Source organism: Vipera berus (genome assembly GCF_964194415.1).
Source record: "Vipera berus genome assembly, chromosome: 7".
Classification (NCBI taxonomy): Eukaryota; Metazoa; Chordata; class Lepidosauria; order Squamata; family Viperidae; genus Vipera; species Vipera berus.
Genome location: NC_138209.1, coordinates 59,860,746 through 59,879,004, shown reverse-complemented (window position 1 = coordinate 59,879,004; position 18,259 = coordinate 59,860,746). Strand labels below are relative to the sequence as shown.

At 39.5% G+C, this 18,259-nt stretch overlaps 1 protein-coding gene across 1 annotated transcript; it reads left to right on the top strand.

Annotated features, from left to right (window-relative positions):
• Positions 1–1,534: 1,534 nt before the first annotated feature.
• TMEM128 (transmembrane protein 128) lies at positions 1,535–18,236 on the top strand. Its single transcript, XM_081333126.1, has 5 exons — positions 1,535–1,888; positions 5,642–5,783; positions 11,873–12,034; positions 15,589–15,698; positions 16,514–18,236. Exons 1-4 carry the CDS (start codon positions 1,798–1,800, stop codon positions 15,686–15,688), a joined length of 495 nt encoding a protein of 164 aa, XP_081189252.1. The 5' UTR covers positions 1,535–1,797; the 3' UTR covers positions 15,689–15,698; positions 16,514–18,236.
• The last annotated feature ends 23 nt before the right edge of the window (positions 18,237–18,259 follow it).

Sequence of the window (18,259 nt, the reverse complement as noted above, 5' to 3'; positions counted from 1 at the left end):
AGCGCATATAAAGAGAATATATAATGCTTTAATAGAATTGGATTCTGAAACAGAATTAGTTAAAGATTGTATGATAAAGTGGGCTCAAAATATTCAAGAACCAATTTCATTGGATACATGGGAGGTAATTTGGGTTAGAAATGTGAAATTTACCCAGGCTCAAACTTTAAGAGAAAACTTTTATAAAATGTTTTATAGATGGCATTTGGATCCCAAAAAATTGTCCTGCATGTATCCTAACTTACAGCCCAAATGTTGGAGATGTGGTAGTTTGGATGCTACCTATTATCATATATGGTGGACTTGTAGAAATGTTAAAGCTTTTTGGATTAAAATTTGGTGGAATATTCAAAAGATTTTTAAGAGAAAGATAAAATTTTCTCCACAATTGTTTTTATTGGGTATTGTTATAGATTGTGATACTAAAGAAACAAATTTGATGTTGAATTTGATAACAGCAGCAAGGCTCTTGGTAGGTCAATATTGGAAGAAAGATAGCTTGCCTATTATAGAAGATTGGTCACTTAAGGTGTCAAATTCGGCAGAAATGGCTAAGATTTCTGCTTATTTGAAGGATCATTCACAAGAAAGATATATTTCGGTCTGGAGAACATGGATAGATTATATTCAGAACAAATATGGGACTAAAAAGTTTCATCTAGCTTATGAATGAATTATAGAATGATATTATTAATATTAGTATGTTTTTATGGTATTTTTATTAGTTTTTATTATATTTTATTATTATTTTTAGTATTAGTATTGTTTAATAATATGGATATTATCTTGTTTTTATGTTCTTATTATTATTATGTTTACTTTTATCTTGTTTGTGTTCATGTTAAAGGGGAGTTAAAGTGCGTTAGGAACTTGGTTACATATATAGTTGGTTAATGTTATTTAGATTTTGATTGTTATTTTTGTAACCCTGTATTCAATTCTGGGAAGTGGGGGAGGGGGAGGGGTGGTGGTTTGGGGGTGAGTTTGTATTGTAACTTTTATAAAACTTTTTAATAAAAAAAAGATTGTTATGTATGGGGATAATAAAAATACAAGCAGCAATTCATTGTGACCATCGGGTGGCGCTGTGCTGTAACAGGATTGGCTGGCACACGCCAGGCGGGAAAACCCAAATAAGGGATTGGCTGCCAGTGCACCTGGCCAGGTATAAAAGGGGTACAGGTAACCCCTTTGTTCTATTCGGTACTACCACCAATAAAGAGCTGCCATGCTGAATCCTTTGTCTGTTGTCTGACCATGCGGCCAAAAACCCACTACACAATAAAGATACTCCACCATTTTAAGGTAATCCCTAGTAAAGAAAAAATTGTTGATCAATGAGCACGTCTACTTCAAAACTGAGGGTTTTATATGCTGATTGTGTGAAAACGGTCTGCTTTTATGCTTTTCTACATTCCCTATCTTGCGACCGGCTCACCGCAAAGCACAAAACATGCAGTATACACAACATAAAATACTTTAAAATGTTTTAAGTATATTACACTAAGAACTAACAACATATCCTTATCATAGGGATTCCTAGCCCTGCACAGAAATACATCAGCTCTCCAGCTCTACTTCCCTAAGGACGCCTCTCCCTGCTGGCGGACCCCGGGAACTCCATTCGCCAGGGGCCGAGGCCTGAGAGATGCACCTTGGGCGGCTCCTGTCGCGTCGGAACTGCCTTTCTTATTGACAATTCCGAGCAACCCCATTCCCACACAACGACAGAAGGGGGATGGCGCTCTTGGCTTCCGGTCAGGTCACTTCCGCCGCCCTCCTTTCTCCGGCTCCTAGATGTTGGACGGTGCCGAAGTAGAGGTGTTGGTCCGCCGGCGGCGGGGGCTAGGAAGCGGCCACGGACCGGGACAGGACAGCAGGACAGCGGGTAGGTGTTTGCTGAATCGAAGAAGCGGACGGATGCACGAACCGAGGGGTTTCGCCGTCTCCTGCAGCGGGTGCAGAGTCCCCTCAGCTTCTACCCTGCTCTACTCGGAAGTGCCCTGACTTGGGGACAGGGAGGCTTTCTAGATGGATGCGGCCTGCCTGCACGGGAGGCGCGAGCAGCAGTTCCTATTCGGGCGCTGACAAATACTCCTGGGGACGATAATTCAGGATGACCCCGAAGCCACTTATGGGTAGCAGGCGGCTTCCAGGCGTGTTCCGCCATCGGCCGGGCATTCGCTCCCTATAGTGGTAGACCGAGTCAGGAAGGGAAGACGGCTGGACGTAGGAGCTTCTTTAGGGAACCAGGCCCTGTCTCGGAAGGCTTTCCGGGCGATGACAAGCCCCTGGAAGCGAGCCTAGGAGGTTCCTGGCAGCTCGAGAGGCAACGGACTTGATGCTTCCCCCTCCCCACCCCACCCCACCCCATGCCTCTGGGCGGTGGTAGAGCAGTATGCGGTAGTCAAGCCGCGAAGTGCCATGGTAATCCAATCGTGAGGTGACTGGCAAAAATGACTCTGAAGGTCCCCAGGAAACGGCGGGCTCCCGGTATCCTGTACTTCACTAACTCCTTTTAGCTCAGACATGTCAAACACAAGGCCCGGGGGCCGGATCTGGCCCGCGAAGTGGTTTCATGTGGCCCGCGAAGCCATCCTGGAAACAGTGAGGGAACGGCCCCCACTGCCTTGGCCCTGGCCCAGAGACCCTCCTTCTGCCAGAGACCCTCAGATCTGTCCCACTCCTGCCCAGGTCCCCATAGGCACCCTTGATGCGAACGATGTAGAGCTGGCCACGCCCACCCAGTAGGCCATAGGCACTCTAGCCACGCCCACCCAGTAGGCCACGCCCACCCTGGCCAAACTCATCCGCCCCCCTGAGGGCAACCGCAATGCTGATGCGGCCCTCAATGAAATTGAGTTTGACACCCCTGTTTTAGCTGAATTTGATATCAAAGTAACAATTGCATTTGTTTATTCAATTCATAGACTGCCGAATTCCCAGTAACTTGTTGTTGTTGTTGTTAGTTGCGAAGTCGTGTCCGACCCATCGCAACCCTATGGACAATGTTCCTCCAGGCTTTCCTGTCCTCTACCATCTTCTGGAGTCCATTTAAGATCACGCCTACTGCTTCAGTGACTCCATCCAGCCACCTCATTCTCTGTCGTCCCCTTCTTCTATTGCCCTCAATCTTTCCCAGCATTAGGCTCTTCTCCAGTGAGTCCTTCCTCCTCATTAGGTGGCCAAAGTATTTGAGTTTTAGCTTCAGGATCTGGCTTTCTAAAGAGCAGTCAGGGTTGATCTCCTCTAGGACTGACCGGTTTGATCGCCTTGCAGTCCAAGGGACTCGCAGGAGTCTTCTCCAGCACCAGAGTTCAAAGGCCTCAATTCTTTTGCGCTCAGCCTTTCTTATGGTCCAACTTTCACTGCCATACATTGCAACTGGGAAGACCATAGCCTTGACTATACGCACTTTTGTTGACAGGGTGATGTCTCTGCTTTTTAGTGTGCTGTCTAGATTTGCCATGGCTTTCCTCCCGAGGAGCAAGCGTCTTTTTAATTTCTTGACTACAGTCCCCATCTGCAGTGATCTTGGAGCCCAGGAAAATAAAATCTGTCACTACCTCCATTTCTTCCCCTTCTTCCCCCCAGTAACTTACAAAAGGTGAAAAAATAAGAGCATAAAAGAGCAGATAACAGTAATAAAAAGAAGCAGAAATGGCAAAGAAAAATCGTCATCAGGGTCCAGTCCAAGCTGGGAATAATCAAAATGGAGACTGCTTTAGAAAGAAGGTTGTAAGAAGAGGAGAGCCAGACAGAAAGATGGCTCTGAGAAAAACTGACCACATGTAGTAGGGAGTGGGTTTTTATACCTTCTTGGGCTTTTGTTTGGAGTTGTTCCTGTGGCAAGAATTTTGACCTGAGTCTGAGTGTGCCTTTCTGGTATTCTGATGGTGGTTGGTTAATCCTATTATGTCCCAAAGGTCATACCCTGCTTCCTTGGGGCTGTAGCTGATGACTGTTGAATTTTTTTGCTGCGAGGGATTGTTGATTCTAGGGATCTTTATCTTCCCAGCTTCCTGACTCCAATCTTTCTGACAAGCTTATGACATCTGCATTTCTACAGACCTGGTTTCTGTTTGGGGCAGATAATGGGGGGGGATTCTGCCTTTAAAATCCTTTGGGGAAATATATTCTTCCTTTTAATATTCTGAAAAAAATATTTCTATCTCTGGGGGAGGGGGGCTGACTTCCCACACCAAACAGAAACAAGGAAAATAAAGAGGGGTGTTTGTATTGATCATACACATTAACAGCATGAGCAAAGAAACCCAAAACATGCCAACCCAGCCAGACAGGATCAGATGGGCCAGATTATATATATTACTATACAGATCAAATATATGTTTTCATTGTACATTACTGTACAAACAGCACAGTATTGGTTTGGTTTTGTTATGGCTGAACAATACATTGATTTGTAGAATTAGGGCAAATTATTTCTGTTTTCTCTAGGCAAGAAAAACCAAATGCACAGGTATGGAATAGAAGTCCTAGTGGACAATCACTTTAGTATGAGCTAGCAGTGTGCTGCAGCCGCTAAAAAAGCCTATGCGGTCCTAGGCTGCATTAATAGAGGGACAGCACCAAGACCATGAGAAGTGTTAGTACTGCTTTATAAGACTTATTGCCTTGGTAAGACAAAACTTGGAATATTTCATCCAGTTTTGGTGGCCACAATATAAAAAAGATATTAAGACTCTAGAAAGATTACAGAGAAGAGCAATGAAGATGATTAGGGGACTGGAGGCTAAAACATGTGGAGAAGGTAGGAAAAGAAGCAGTGAATGGAAACGAATCAAGGAGAGAACCAACCTAGAAATAAATTTCCTGACAGTGAGAACAATCAGTGGAACAGCTTACCTTCAGAAGTTGTGGGTGTGCCATCACTGGAGATTTTTGAGATTGAACAACTATTTGTCTGAAATGGTATGTCTTGTTGAGCAGGGGATTAGACTAGAAGACCTCCAAGGTCCCTTCCAACTCTATTATACCGTTGTTGAGATAAAATATCTCAGGAATTGTACCACCAATAATTTTATATGCACTGCTGGAACGTAGATTAAATGTAAGATAGCAGATCTCATGGTTTGAATTGGCTCTCATAGCTTTTATGCAGACAGATAATGCTACTTTAATGTTTAGTGAGGTCTAAGAGTATTGAGTAGCATTTCTTTTGCACAGCATTGTATCATAGAAACTAAACTAACTGGTGGAATGAAACTATAAACTGAAAATTCAGTTTACTAGTATTGTTTGTCATTTTATATTTTTACTGATTTTCAAGAAATAATGACAATTTCTTGATAGAAACATTTTACAGATTATTTGGTTAGAAAAGGGTTGTTGGATGGGCTTTGGAAGTAGTTTCTTTTTGTAGTGTTATCCCTTTTCTTCAGACAAGTTTCTACTGCTTCCTGGTACAGCCATGCTGAATCTTCGTCTGGAATCCTGCTGTGTGCTCACAGGATATGCTTTCTAACAGGCATATAAGAAAGCCATGGAGCCTTGAGAAGAATCTGTTCAGGTTTAGTAAATTGTAACTAAGAGTGAAATGACAAAAGTGCTTTGTTTTATTTATTAATATTAGACTTCAGCTACTGCATTTTGTAGAATAACGGTGGCTTTATTTTTACAGCTCCAGGTACAAGCATGGAGAAAAAGGATAAGCCTCTTCCTAGGCTTAACATTCATTCTGCATTTTGGATATTGTCATCAATAGCTATTACATATTATGTTGAATTTTTTAAAACTGTTAAGGAAATTATTCAAAAAGAAAGGTAAAGATCTGTTTCTATACAAATAAAAGTTGTTACTTTATTTGACCAGTTTACATTTTAGTTTGGAAAAAAATAATTATTCAAATTATTTGTAAGTAATACATGTTACCATTTGAGAAAATAAATTTCTTATTCTAAAATCATTTGAATGATAACTCAGTATTCCTATCTATTGCAAAGTTTTCATAGAGGATAATAACTGAAGTAGTTGGGATAGGAAACTAGCCAAGAAGACTTATTTAAATGATTTTGTTTATTATATAGATATAACCATAATTATATAAAACACATAAAACATATATTCTCACAAAACCCAGAAGAGTTACAAAGACACATACAAGAGCTGCATAAATCAGGAGGACCATTTGGCTTAAAAATAAACCTGAAAAAGAGCCAGATCATGTTTAATAAATTTACCAAATAAAGACATAGTAAACCACTATCTATACCTTGTCAACAGATCTCAGTGGAAGGTGATATAATAGAGGAAATTGAATGCCATGTTAAACATGGTTGGCAGATATTCAGCAAGCTGAGTGTAATCTCCCCTGAAGAGGAAAGTTTTCGATCAGTGTGTGCTACCTGTTCTAACATATGTCAGTGAAACATGGACACTAACCTCACAATTGATACCAAAGCTATGAGTGGTGCAAAGAGCTATGAAAAAGATACATGCTTGGTATCACAGTACAAAATAGACCAGCACATGGATTAGAGAACAAATGAAAGTATAAAATATCAAGAGTAAAAGAATGGAAATGGAAATGGGCTGGTTACATAGCAAGAAGGACTGATGGCAGGTGAACTAAGGCAGTCGTAGAATGGATTCCACTCGATAAAAAGTATCCTCAAAAGAAACCTAAAACAAGATGGATCGACGATATCAGCAAGTATTACAGGCCCAATTGGCAAAAGAAAGCTCAAGACCATATTGGTTGAAACATGCGAAAGAGATCTTCATTCTGCAGTGGATAAGCAAAGGCTAGAATGAAAAACATAGAAGAACATACTTCTATTTCAGTATATCCTGAGTACATACACTTCCATTTCAGATTCATGATATAATTTTTAAAAGAAAGCATGCACAATTCTCTGAGTTGGCCTACTTACCCAGATTTCTTGGCAAAGAAAGATGTGGTTAGTTTTTGTCTTTGGGGATTATTTTTTTTTAAATTCCCCAGCCTACTTTACAATCCTGGACTTTCTGGTGATTTTCCATTCATGTGCTTAATTGGATATGTCTCTGTTTAGCTAGCTGTGTACTTCTTATAATCAGCCAAATGCTGTTTGTTGTGGCATACAGTATAGAACGGATTTAGTGAGGGTACTATTTCATTAAAATAGTACAATGAGGATAATACTAAGCAAGCAAGTAGATATTAGTGAAGTTATCAGGGATGTTGCACCACGTCTTTCATAAATCCTGGAGCACCGGGGAAGTACCTGAGTATTGGAAAAGGGCTAATGTGGTCCCCATCTTCAAGAAAAGGGGGAAAAATAGACCCAGGAAACTACAGACAAATCAGTTTAACATCAATACATGGGAAGATCCTAGAAAAGATCATCAAAAAACAGATCTGTGAACAACTAGAAGCAAACAAAGTTATAACTAGTAGCCAGCATGAATTTGCATGAATTTGTTAAAAAACAGATGATGCCAAACCAATTTTATCTCATTCTTCGATAAAGTGACTAAACTAGTAGATCAGCAAAACACAGTGCACATAGTATACTTAGATTTCAGTAAGGCATTTGACAAAGTAGGCCACAACCTACTCCTTGGTAAGCTAGGAAAAGGTGAAATAGACAACACCACCACCAGAAGGATCTGTAACTGGCTGACAAACAGTACTCAACGAGTAGTCCTCAATGGCATTACATCCACATGGAGAGAAGTAAGCAGTGGGGTACCACAAGGTTCCATCTTAGGCCCAGTACTCTTCAATATCTTCATAAATTACTTAAATGAGGGAATTGAAAGGGAACTCATCAAATTTGCAGATGACACCAGATAACAGGAGTAGCCAACATCCAGAAGACAAACAGTATCCAAAAAGATCTTGACAAAGTTCAGCAATGGGCCCTATCCAACAAAATGAGTTTCAGTGTGGAGAAAAGCAAAGTCTTACATTTAGGCAAGAAAAACCAAAGGTAAAAATATAGATTGGGCAAGACCTGGCTTAAAAGCAGTAACTGTGAGAGGGACCTTGGAATCCTAGTGGACGATCACTTGACTATGAGCCAGCAGTGTGCAGCAGCAACCAAAAAAGCTAATACAATCCTGGGTTGTATAAACAGAATCACGATCACGCGAAGTATTAGTAGCACTTTATAAAACCCTAGTAAGACCACACCTGGAATACTGCAGCCAATTTTGGTCACCATATAACAAAAAAGATGTTGAGAGTTTGGAAAAAATTCAGAGAAGAGCAACTAAGATGATCAAAGGCCTGGAGAGTAAAACATATGAAGAATGGCTGCAGGACTTGGGTTTGGCTAGTCTAAAGAAAAGAAGAAACAGGGGCAACATGATAGCAGTATTCCAGTATTTGAGGGGCTGTCACAAAGAAGAGGATGTCAAATTATTCTTCAAAGCACCAGAGGGAAGGATGAGAAACAATGTTTGGAAACTGATAAAAGAGAGAAGCAACCTGGAATTAAGAAGAAACTTCCTGACAGTGAGGACAATCAGCTAGTGGAACAGCTTACCCCCAGAAATTGTGGGTGCTCCATCACTGGAGATTTTCAAGAAGAGACTAGACATTCACCTGTCTGAGACAGTATAGGTTCTCCTGCTTGAGCAGGGGGCTGGACTAGACCTCCAAGGTCCCTTCCAGATTTCTATTCTGTTCTGTTCTATTTTCTATTCTATTCTATTCTATTCTATTCTATTCTATTCTATTCTATTCTATTCTATTCTATTCTATTCTATTCTATTCTATTCTATTCTATTCTATTCATGGGACCCAATCATAGCAGAGATAATAGTAATATCATGAGATCCTCAGATACTCAGGACTTGTTCTGCTTAATTCTGGGTTCACACTCTATTCTTTACATTTGTAATTTATTCCTCAGTGCTCAGATCTGCTACATCAGAGATCCCCAACCCTTTGGGGACCAGGGACTGGTTACGTGGAGAGAGGTCTTTTCCGCGGATGGGAGGGGGTGTAGTTTTGTGTGCTGTCTGCATCCCACAGATGGGGCTTTGTGCGGCCCAGTTGCTGGCATGCCGCGGCCCAGTACCGGTCCATTGACCGGGGGTTGGGGACCCCTGTGCTGTATCATCTCAGATTCTCAATTAATCAACCTTTGACTTCTTTTTTTAAAAAAAATATTTTAATCAAAAGATTAAAATCCAAAAGACAAACTAGACAAGAACATTAAAAAGAAAAAAAATGTGAATCAAAAGGACATAAGGCAGAAACATGTTATCCCCCTAGTTGAATATTGACAAATACTTTGCAGCAATAGTAACTCCCCCCTGCCCTTGCAAAACAGGTCCAAAATTTATAAACTATATCTGACTTGTCATACATTGTATATGTGAAGAAAAAAAGTTGACAAGTTAAACTACAACAAATTTAAAGTTCAATATGTTATTGTACATATAAAGTATAATATGTTATTATAATTTACTTGTAGAAAGTCTACAATAGTTCTTATCTGCTACAAATCACCACAGTCATTATCTCCGATCCATCCAGGATCAAATACCCTCATTTTACTCTTAATAATAAAACCTTTCCTTAGGAATTCAATAGGGAACTTTGCCAACAATTGCATCTCATTTCCGAAATTTATAAGTCTCTATTATAAATATCTCTGCACCATCTGTTGTTGAAAAATTCTTTAAAAAACAGCATCCATCTTGCTAAGAAAGTCAAGTTTATCTTTCATTGATTCCATTACCTCAGAATTTCTTGTGTTCATATTCATTTCAATCTTTTCTGGCAGATCTCTAATTTTCAAACCAAGAATTCATGTCTCGCGGCAACAAATTAGATTCCAATTCATGAAGTTGCAAATGAAATCCATCTGTTATTTCCTGCTTTTGAATATCATCCTGGGTTTGGTTTAAAACTTCTCTGAGATAAAATGGCACTTGCTCCTGGACAGCATGAGTAGTTTCTGTATAGGAAGGCCACATGGTGCATCAACTGCCTGTTTTTCCAAAATGCAATTTTTGAAGATCACCTTTTAGAAAGAGAAGCAGCTGATGCACTGCACAGCATTTTACAGAGGCTGTCTTGCACCATTCTGAAACAGCTACCATTCTCATGATCTCTCAGAAGGAAAACCTGGAAGATTGGATTGGAAAATCATTCTCTTCTGAGAGATCATACAACAGCACCCACTCCAGAATGGCACAAGGCACCCTCTGTAGGAAGGCCACATGTCACATCATCTAGTTAGGCACTCTTTTTGAAAGGTGGTTTTTGGAAGAGTTGAGTGGAGCAGGCATGTTAGGGGGAAAGAAGGTCCAAGATTGGGGGATCCAGTAGGGCAGGAAGCTGTGCAAGGGGAGCCTTGAGCTAAGGGAGAACCAGTGCAGATGCTATAGTGCAATCCACCCCACCCTGAGATAAGCTATGCTGTGCTTAATGACCCATGTGGTTGCCAGAATTGTCCTTATGCTAGCACCTCTTTTAATGACTACAACTTACAGCCATAATTTTGGGAGCAGTTGAGGTCATAAATGAGGACAGCCTGTATAAGATTCCCTTTTACATTCCAATTCAGTATTGTCAATCTAAGCATACAAAAGGATCAAATAGAATAAAATAAAATGTAGGATTCATACAAAATAACAGTCCCAGTTTTTCATATGGCTCCTTGGGAAAATTGATTGCTACCCCGGCATAGAGAATATTGATGTTAGCAAATATATGATGCAGATAATATATGAATATAGAAAATTAAGATATTATTAATTGAAAGGTTGTAACTGAACACAAAAAAGACAGAACATACAGTATCTCCCCCCCATTAAACCAATTACAAGAAAAAAACACCACCATTACTTTCATAGAGAATTATTTCCCCATGTCAATCCCTTCCAATTTCTCTCTTCCTGTTAAAAAAATGAAATAATGTTACCATTGGAGCAGGTACAGGAGTCCTCGACTTATGACCACAATTGAGCCCAAAATTTCTGTTACTGAGACATTTGTTAAGTGAAGTTTGCCCCATTTTATGACCTTTCTTGCTACAGTCGTTAAGTGAATCACTACAGCTGTTAAGTTAGTAACACAATTGTTAAATGAATCTGGCTTTCTTATTGACTTTGGTTGTCAGAAGGTTGCAAAATGTGATCACTTGACCCCAGGACACTGCAACCATCATAAATATGAGTATTAATATGTCATGCAAATTTTGATCACATGACCATGGTGAATTCCAACATCTTTTTATTTATAAATTAAGCTACATTGCTGTATTTTGCATAAATAAATAACATCCATACTATTTTCTTGATATTGGATGATTTGCCATTGCCTTCTTGCAGGATGATTTTTAATCATTATTTTCTAATCTAGGTTTTTTTAATTTAATCTCATGAATCAGAATCCCTAGAAGTTATCATCTAAATACCAACCAGACCTAACCATGTTTGGCTTCTGAGCCCAAGATTGTCCAAATGTTCTACTTAAACTCAAGCCCTTTTCTCTCCCTTTCCTGTGTTTCCAGTCTTAGTTTCTCAGGTGCCCATATGCTAAAAAGTTCTACACATACCTGAGGAGGACCTCTTAACTCAGGGGTCTTCAAATGTGGCCCTTTTATGACTTGTGGACTTCAGCTCCCAGAATTTCTCAGCCAGGCATGCTGGCTGAGGAATTCTGGGAGTTGAACTCCACAAGTCATAAAAGGGCCAAGTTTGAAGACCCTGTCTTAACTAGTTGACATCTGAAGCACCATAAAGACACAAGCCTGGTAAAGCTTGTGTCTTTCTCAGCTAATGTAAGAATAGTTCTGATCTGTATTAGCCTCCTAATTGAGCCAATGTTCATAACATTGATGTATGCTTAATACAAGATCAGCTAGCTTATTGTGGTACTTACTCAGCTTTCCTTTTCTCTGTCTTGCAGTGGGTGGTTTGTTCTTGGCAGCTGTTTATTAGCAGTCAGTCTGTCAGTGGCATTTTACTGCATCATATATCTTGAATGGTATCATGGAATTGCAGACTATGAAACTAGCTATCCCACTCTCGTTCCAATCACAACTGCTTGCTTTATTGCTGCAGCAGTTAGGTAAGTTGACCAGTCATAGAACAAACTGATATTAATGGAGAGATTGAGTTAAAGGTAACTGTTAAAACAATTGAGAGGAGACAATGAAATCAGTTTATTGTAATGTTGTTCTATATGTTATCTTCAGCTCTCTTGAAGCAGTTTTTAAAGCTTGTGTAACATTTAACAAAAAAGTGAAGAGGAACTAAAGAGCCTCTTGTTGCGAGTGAAGAAGGAGAGTGCAAAAGTTGGCTTGAAACTAAACATTAAGAAAACCAAGATCATGGCATCTGGCCCTCTCAATTCCTGGCAAATAGATGGGGAAGAAATGGAGGTAGTGACAGATTTTATTTTCCTGGGCTCCAAGATCACTGCAGATGGGGACTGTAGCCAAGAAATTAAAAGACGCTTGCTCCTTGGGAGGAAAGCCATGGCAAATCTAGACAGCACACTAAAAAGCAGAGACATCACCCTGTCAACAAAAGTGCGTATAGTCAAGGCTATGGTCTTCCCAGTTGCAATGTATGGCAGTGAAAGCTGGACCATAAGAAAGGCTGAGCGCCAAAGAATTGAAGCCTTTGAACTATGGTGCTGGAGAAGACTCCTGCGAGTCCCTTGGACTGCAAGGCGATCAAACCGGTCAGTCCTAGAGGAGATCAACCCTGACTGCTCTTTAGAAGGCCAGATCCTGAAGCTAAAACTCAAATACTTTGGCCACCTAATGAGAAGGAAGGACTCACTGGAGAAGAGCCTAATGCTGGGAAAGATTGAGGGCAATAGAAGAAGGGGACGACAGAGAATGAGGTGGCTGGATGGAGTCACTGAAGCAGTAGGCGTGAGCTTAAATGGACTCCAGAAGATGGTAGAGGACAGGAAGTCCTGGAGGAACATTGTCCATAGGGTCGCGATGGGTCGGACACGACTTCGCAACTAACAACAACAACATTTAACATGTTTAATTTAGTTCAGGATGTTTCAGAACCATTTATTTAGCTTCATCATGTGTTATTGAGACTTTTGGTCCTGATGAAGCTCTAGATTTGTTAAAGAATGAACTGGAGCCTCCTAAGTGAGTAACTTAGATAAAGGGTTTAAAATTGGTATAGAGAAAAATATATTTCCATCACTACAATCAAACAACTCTCAATGGTTAGCACAATATAGAAAAAACAGTTAAAAATCCCCAATAGGAATAAAATCAGCATAAAATTAAAACAATATAATATAATAATGTAACTTAAGAATAAAGTAACTCAAAACACCAGGGATGGATCTAATATCACTACCTTCCAGAGCTTGCTGTTTTCAGCAACTTTCTGAATGCAGTTAGGAAGAGATCATACTGATTTCCACATGAAAGCTATTCCACAGAACCCTGCTGCTATCAAGAAGCTATCATCCCTCCTGACCAAACCTCCCTACAGTACAGCACTAGGAGCAGTTTCTCTCCAGATAGCCCAAAAGGTTGGCCAGTTCTGTGGCCCTAGAGGTACCTCAGTAGCAAGCCATAAAGCTCTTTATGTGTTAAAACCAGCACTTTAAATTGCACCGTTAAGCTAATTCCAGTGGGTTGAAGATAGAATATTTTTTCTTTGTCCACTGCTATTCTAGGTGTTTCTGTTGTTTCACTTCTTGTGGCTCCTCAGAACCTGCTAGGTTGAGTCAGCAGAATGAGGCTGTTCAGAAGCAGTCTTGTTCCACACTTGACTCACTTGGGGCATTCCCCAGGAACTATCTGGAAGCCATACAGGTCCATGAGACATCCATGGATATTCATAGCAGGTCATCCATATTCCATAAAGCTTTTTTCTTTAATAAAACATATTTTAATGTATGCCATATTGACAGATTGGCATTGCTTCCAAAGTGTTTAATTTAATTAAAAGGGTACTTGGTTCACTCTTTTTATTAAAAATAAAGAGTGACTTTGCATTGTCCAATTGCAATTACATTGCATTGGTTCATTGTACATGAAATAGGTGAGGGAAGAATACAGAAACTTGTTCAAAGTTCTGAAAATGGGCCATTTCATGCTGTAACTAGATTCACCCTGGGTAAAAGATAGGTGTAATTGTACTTGCCCTTGTTTCTTAATAGTGTTGCTGTGAAACAAACTAGAGTGATTATACGTTTTTTCTTCCTAGCATTTTCCAGCAAATGCAGGGTCCACTTTTTTCAGATCAACTGATTGTTGCTCCATTGGTTGTGATAGGAATTGCTCATCCCACTTGTTGCCCAAGCCTGACGTCATGGGCTAAGAGGGAGGGACTAGCCCAAAGTCACCCAGCTGGCTTTCATGCCTCAGTCTGGCAAATAGAACTCACCATCTTCTGGAATCTAGCCTGGTGCCTTAATTCCTAGACCAAAGTGGCTCTCAACTAGATTGATTATAAATAACCTAGGAAAAAGGGATGGTTTTAAATCATTGGTTTAAATTAGATGTTAATTTATATTACATATGTTTCCTAAATACCAGTGTAGTCTAAAACTTAATTTAAGTTGCTGCAACTGTGTGTCGGCATCACCTCTTACCTACACTGCAAAGGGATTGATGGGTAAGTGGAGGTTGCAGGTGGCTGCAGATGGGCCACGCGCACACTTCCACAATTCCAGTTGCACATTCTAAGGAGGTATGCATCCAGCATGCTGATTGGTTGATCCTGCTTCCTGTTCTGTGCCTTGCTGTTTGACCATCCCCTACCCAGAATGTTACCATATGCAGAAATATAAATTGAACATCTATGCAATCATCAATGACAGATGTGTACATTCCCTGACATGCAGTGATGGAGAAGTCTAATATAAGCTTAATTCCTTGATGTATCTTATGAAGTAATATTTTAAACTACAAATTTATATTTGTATTATCTCAAGAACAAAGTTTATGAATTGCTAGCTACTTTCAGAGTGCACAGACATGTTTACCCATTACAGATAGTCCTTGTTTACCAAGTATTCGTTCAGTGATCATTCATAGCTACGATGAATCTTCATAATTGTAGCTATTGCAGAATCCCCTTGGTCAGTCATGTAATCTCAATTTGGCCACTTGGCAATCATATCACACTATGACAGTTGCAGTATCCTGTGACCATGTGATCACAGTTTGCGAATTTCAGAATTGCTTCCACACGCAAAGTCAATGGGGAAGCCAGCAGTATGAGTTGTCGTCATGTAATGTGTTTAATGAACCATGGCAATTCATTTAATTATCTTGACAACTGATGTTAAGTCATCACAGTTGTGATGTACTTGATGACTCTGACCCTTAGTGATAGAGTTGCCAGTCCCTATTACGGTCAGTGAAGACAGCCTGTATTTATCATGGTTCTATTTATAAGTTTGGATTTATTTAAATTTAGAATACTATCCAGAGAAAAGGGTAAGAGACTTAGTGAGAGTAAAGAGAGATGTTTGTGTTTCTGTGTGTCAACATATATTTATGAATCGTTTACTGGAAAATGTTTCAAGATAAATGAGACTTTTTAAATAAAAGATTAAGCATAAGTATGATAAACTACGTGTAAAATTGCTAATATTAAACTAAAATTGATCATTCTTTTTTTCATTCCCAGTTTTAACATTTCCTTATGGCCTGTGTGGTCATTTCTGACACCTCTGGTGCTCTTCATCCAGTTTATGGGTATAGTTATGCTTGTGTCCCTTTTGGGCTAGACCTTGCACGGTAAGACTGTATGGATGCTTAACTCTGTTTTTCTGAATGACCAAATCTCTTCATTTTCAAACAATTGTAGTCTTGGAACTCATGTTCCAAGACTGATCAAAGCAAAATAAAATGGAATTATTACTTTCTGTGGTTTGGAAGCTGTCTTTTGTGGAACTTTGTTGTCTTTTTTGGTAGCTGCATCACTCAGTGTGAAGTACTACTATCAGCACCAAAGCTCCTGATAGCTGATTGATCTTAGCTGAACTTGAAAAACTTAAGCAGAACTTAAGTATATCATCTGCAGATTTAATTGTCATTCCTCGTCCCAGCTTCTGCCAACCTAGCAGTTCGAAAGCAACTGTAAAAATGTAAAAATGCAAGTAGAAAAATAGAGACCACTGCGGTGGGAAGGTACCAGCGCTCCGTGCACCTTTGGCGTCTAGTCATGCCGGCCACATGACCACGGAGACGTCCTCGGACAAGCGCTGGCTCTTCGGCTTTGAAACGGAGATGAGCACCGGCCCCTAGAGTTGGAAACGACTAGCACGCATGTGCGGGGGAATCTTTACCTTTACCTACTATTTCATCTAATATTGAGTACCTGAAAATTACTTACTCATTGTTACATTGTCCAGACCGTACTTCTTTGCTTATCAAAATGTCCTTAAGTATTTCATCAACTGCTTGATGACTTTAAGATTTGGAAGATCCATCTGTATAGTAATCTGTGAAAGAGACTACCTGGGATATGGTTCTTAACAAACTCCTGATTTCTTTTCATTGTTGCATTGTTTTATAATCTCTTGGCTGAAATCTCTCATGTTTTGTTTTAGGTTCTTTCTAATCTTGATGTCAGAGTGAATGGTCTAGATGTAATCATTCTCCCCATTTTGAAGTTTGGGGCAACACCTGCTCTCTGCCACTTCAACTTCAGAGAGAATACATAAAGGATCAGCAAGACCATCATCAAGTTTCTTCAGTACTGTAAAAGGGAAGATTTAATTAGAAGTACATAGAGATTCCCTGGCCATGTCTCCTTCATTTTCAAACTTCATTCTTACTCCTCATTCTGTTCTTCATTTCTTGTTGAGCAAAACTGAACCATTTGCATTATAAAAAGGATAACCAAAAGCTGTGTTTAAACAAAATGCCATTCATTTGTTTGCAGACTGAACTGCCAGCTAGCAGGATTTGAAGATCAAACCTGCAGGTAATAAAGTTTGGACTGTCTAAAATCTCATCTTCACTGAGCAAAGCAGTTGAACTAAAATATGGTTATGAAATTGACATGTCATATTCTCTGAACTGTTTTTAAAGTTTCAGGATACTTACATCATATTAATTGCTGACATAGAAACAGCATAATTGCATTTGAATTGAAGCTCTATTCTTTATCTATGTGTATTATACAGAATGGTGAACATATTTTGCAGGGTCTAAGATACACGGATCCCTTCTCTGCCATAAATCTATTAGATCACTTTAGTGAAATCAAAGTCAATTCCAGTGTCCCCAATATTTAGTGATTTTCAACATAATGCTGACATATATAATATATGTATAAGTGCCTCTTTAAAAAGGCCATAGTAAAACCAGACTTAGGTTTTGGTCACCATATTATAAAAAAGATGCAGAAACCCTGGAAGAAGTGCAGAAAAGAACAGCAAAGATGATTAGGTGGCTGGAGATTAAAACATGAATGGTTGTAGGAATTGGGTTTGTCTACTCTAGTCTGATGAAAAGAAGGACTAGATGTGACACAATAGCAGTGATCTAATATCTGAGGGGCTACCACAAAGAAGAGGGAATCAACCTATTTTTCAAAGCACTAGAAGGCAAGACAAGAAATGATGGAAACTTACCAAGGAGAGAAGCAATCTAGAACTAAGGAGAAATAATGTGAGAACAATTAACCGGTGAACCGGCTTCAGAAGTTGTGGGTGCTCCATCACAGGAGGCTTTTAAGAAGAGACAGAACAGCCATTTATCTGGAATGGTATAGGGTCTTCTGCTTGATCAGGTTGGATTAATAGACCTCCAAGGTCCCTTCCAACTCTATTATTCTGTTACTCCAAGAAATATATATATCCAGTGATATGAAATACAGTACTTTGAATGCTTGAAAATGCGATAGAAAATTTACCGGTAAATGGTGGCAGGCTCCATTTGGAAGGAAAAGTAATTTATAAATAAAATTGCGTGCCTTTGGGTTCTAACTGAAATTTTAAAAAATTGGATTGTAATGAGTTACTTTTATTTAATTTATTTCATGGAAAGACAACAAATACAGTTTGTTTTATTAAACAGCAACCCAACTGAGAGAATATGTGTATAACAAAATCATTTTAATCCCTTGACAGGATAGTTAGCTGTTGGGATCTAGTGTACTTAAAATACCACTTCTCTCCTGTGCTTCACTTTCAAAGACTAGTCTGGCTATTCAGGATCAAGCTTTAGGAAGTTGCCTTATTCCAAGGAAAGTCCTTTTTTGCGTTCGATATTGTTTCCACTAATACACTTTCAGTTTGGAGTCTTCTGCAGCATTATCCTGAGATGTCAAAGAGTAAATGTAAAAAAAA

What these genes read in the sequence shown, in the direction of transcription:
- TMEM128 (XM_081333126.1), top strand. Translation starts at nt 1,798, where the DNA reads ATGTTGGACGGTGCCGAAGTAGAGGTGTTGGTCCGCCGGCGGCGGGGG. An exon ending in ACAGGACAGCAGGACAGCGG is followed by an intron (nt 1,889 to 5,641) that starts GTAGGTGTTTGC and finishes TTATTTTTACAG; the next exon opens with CTCCAGGTACAAGCATGGAG. An exon ending in GAAATTATTCAAAAAGAAAG is followed by an intron (nt 5,784 to 11,872) that starts GTAAAGATCTGT and finishes TCTGTCTTGCAG; the next exon opens with TGGGTGGTTTGTTCTTGGCA.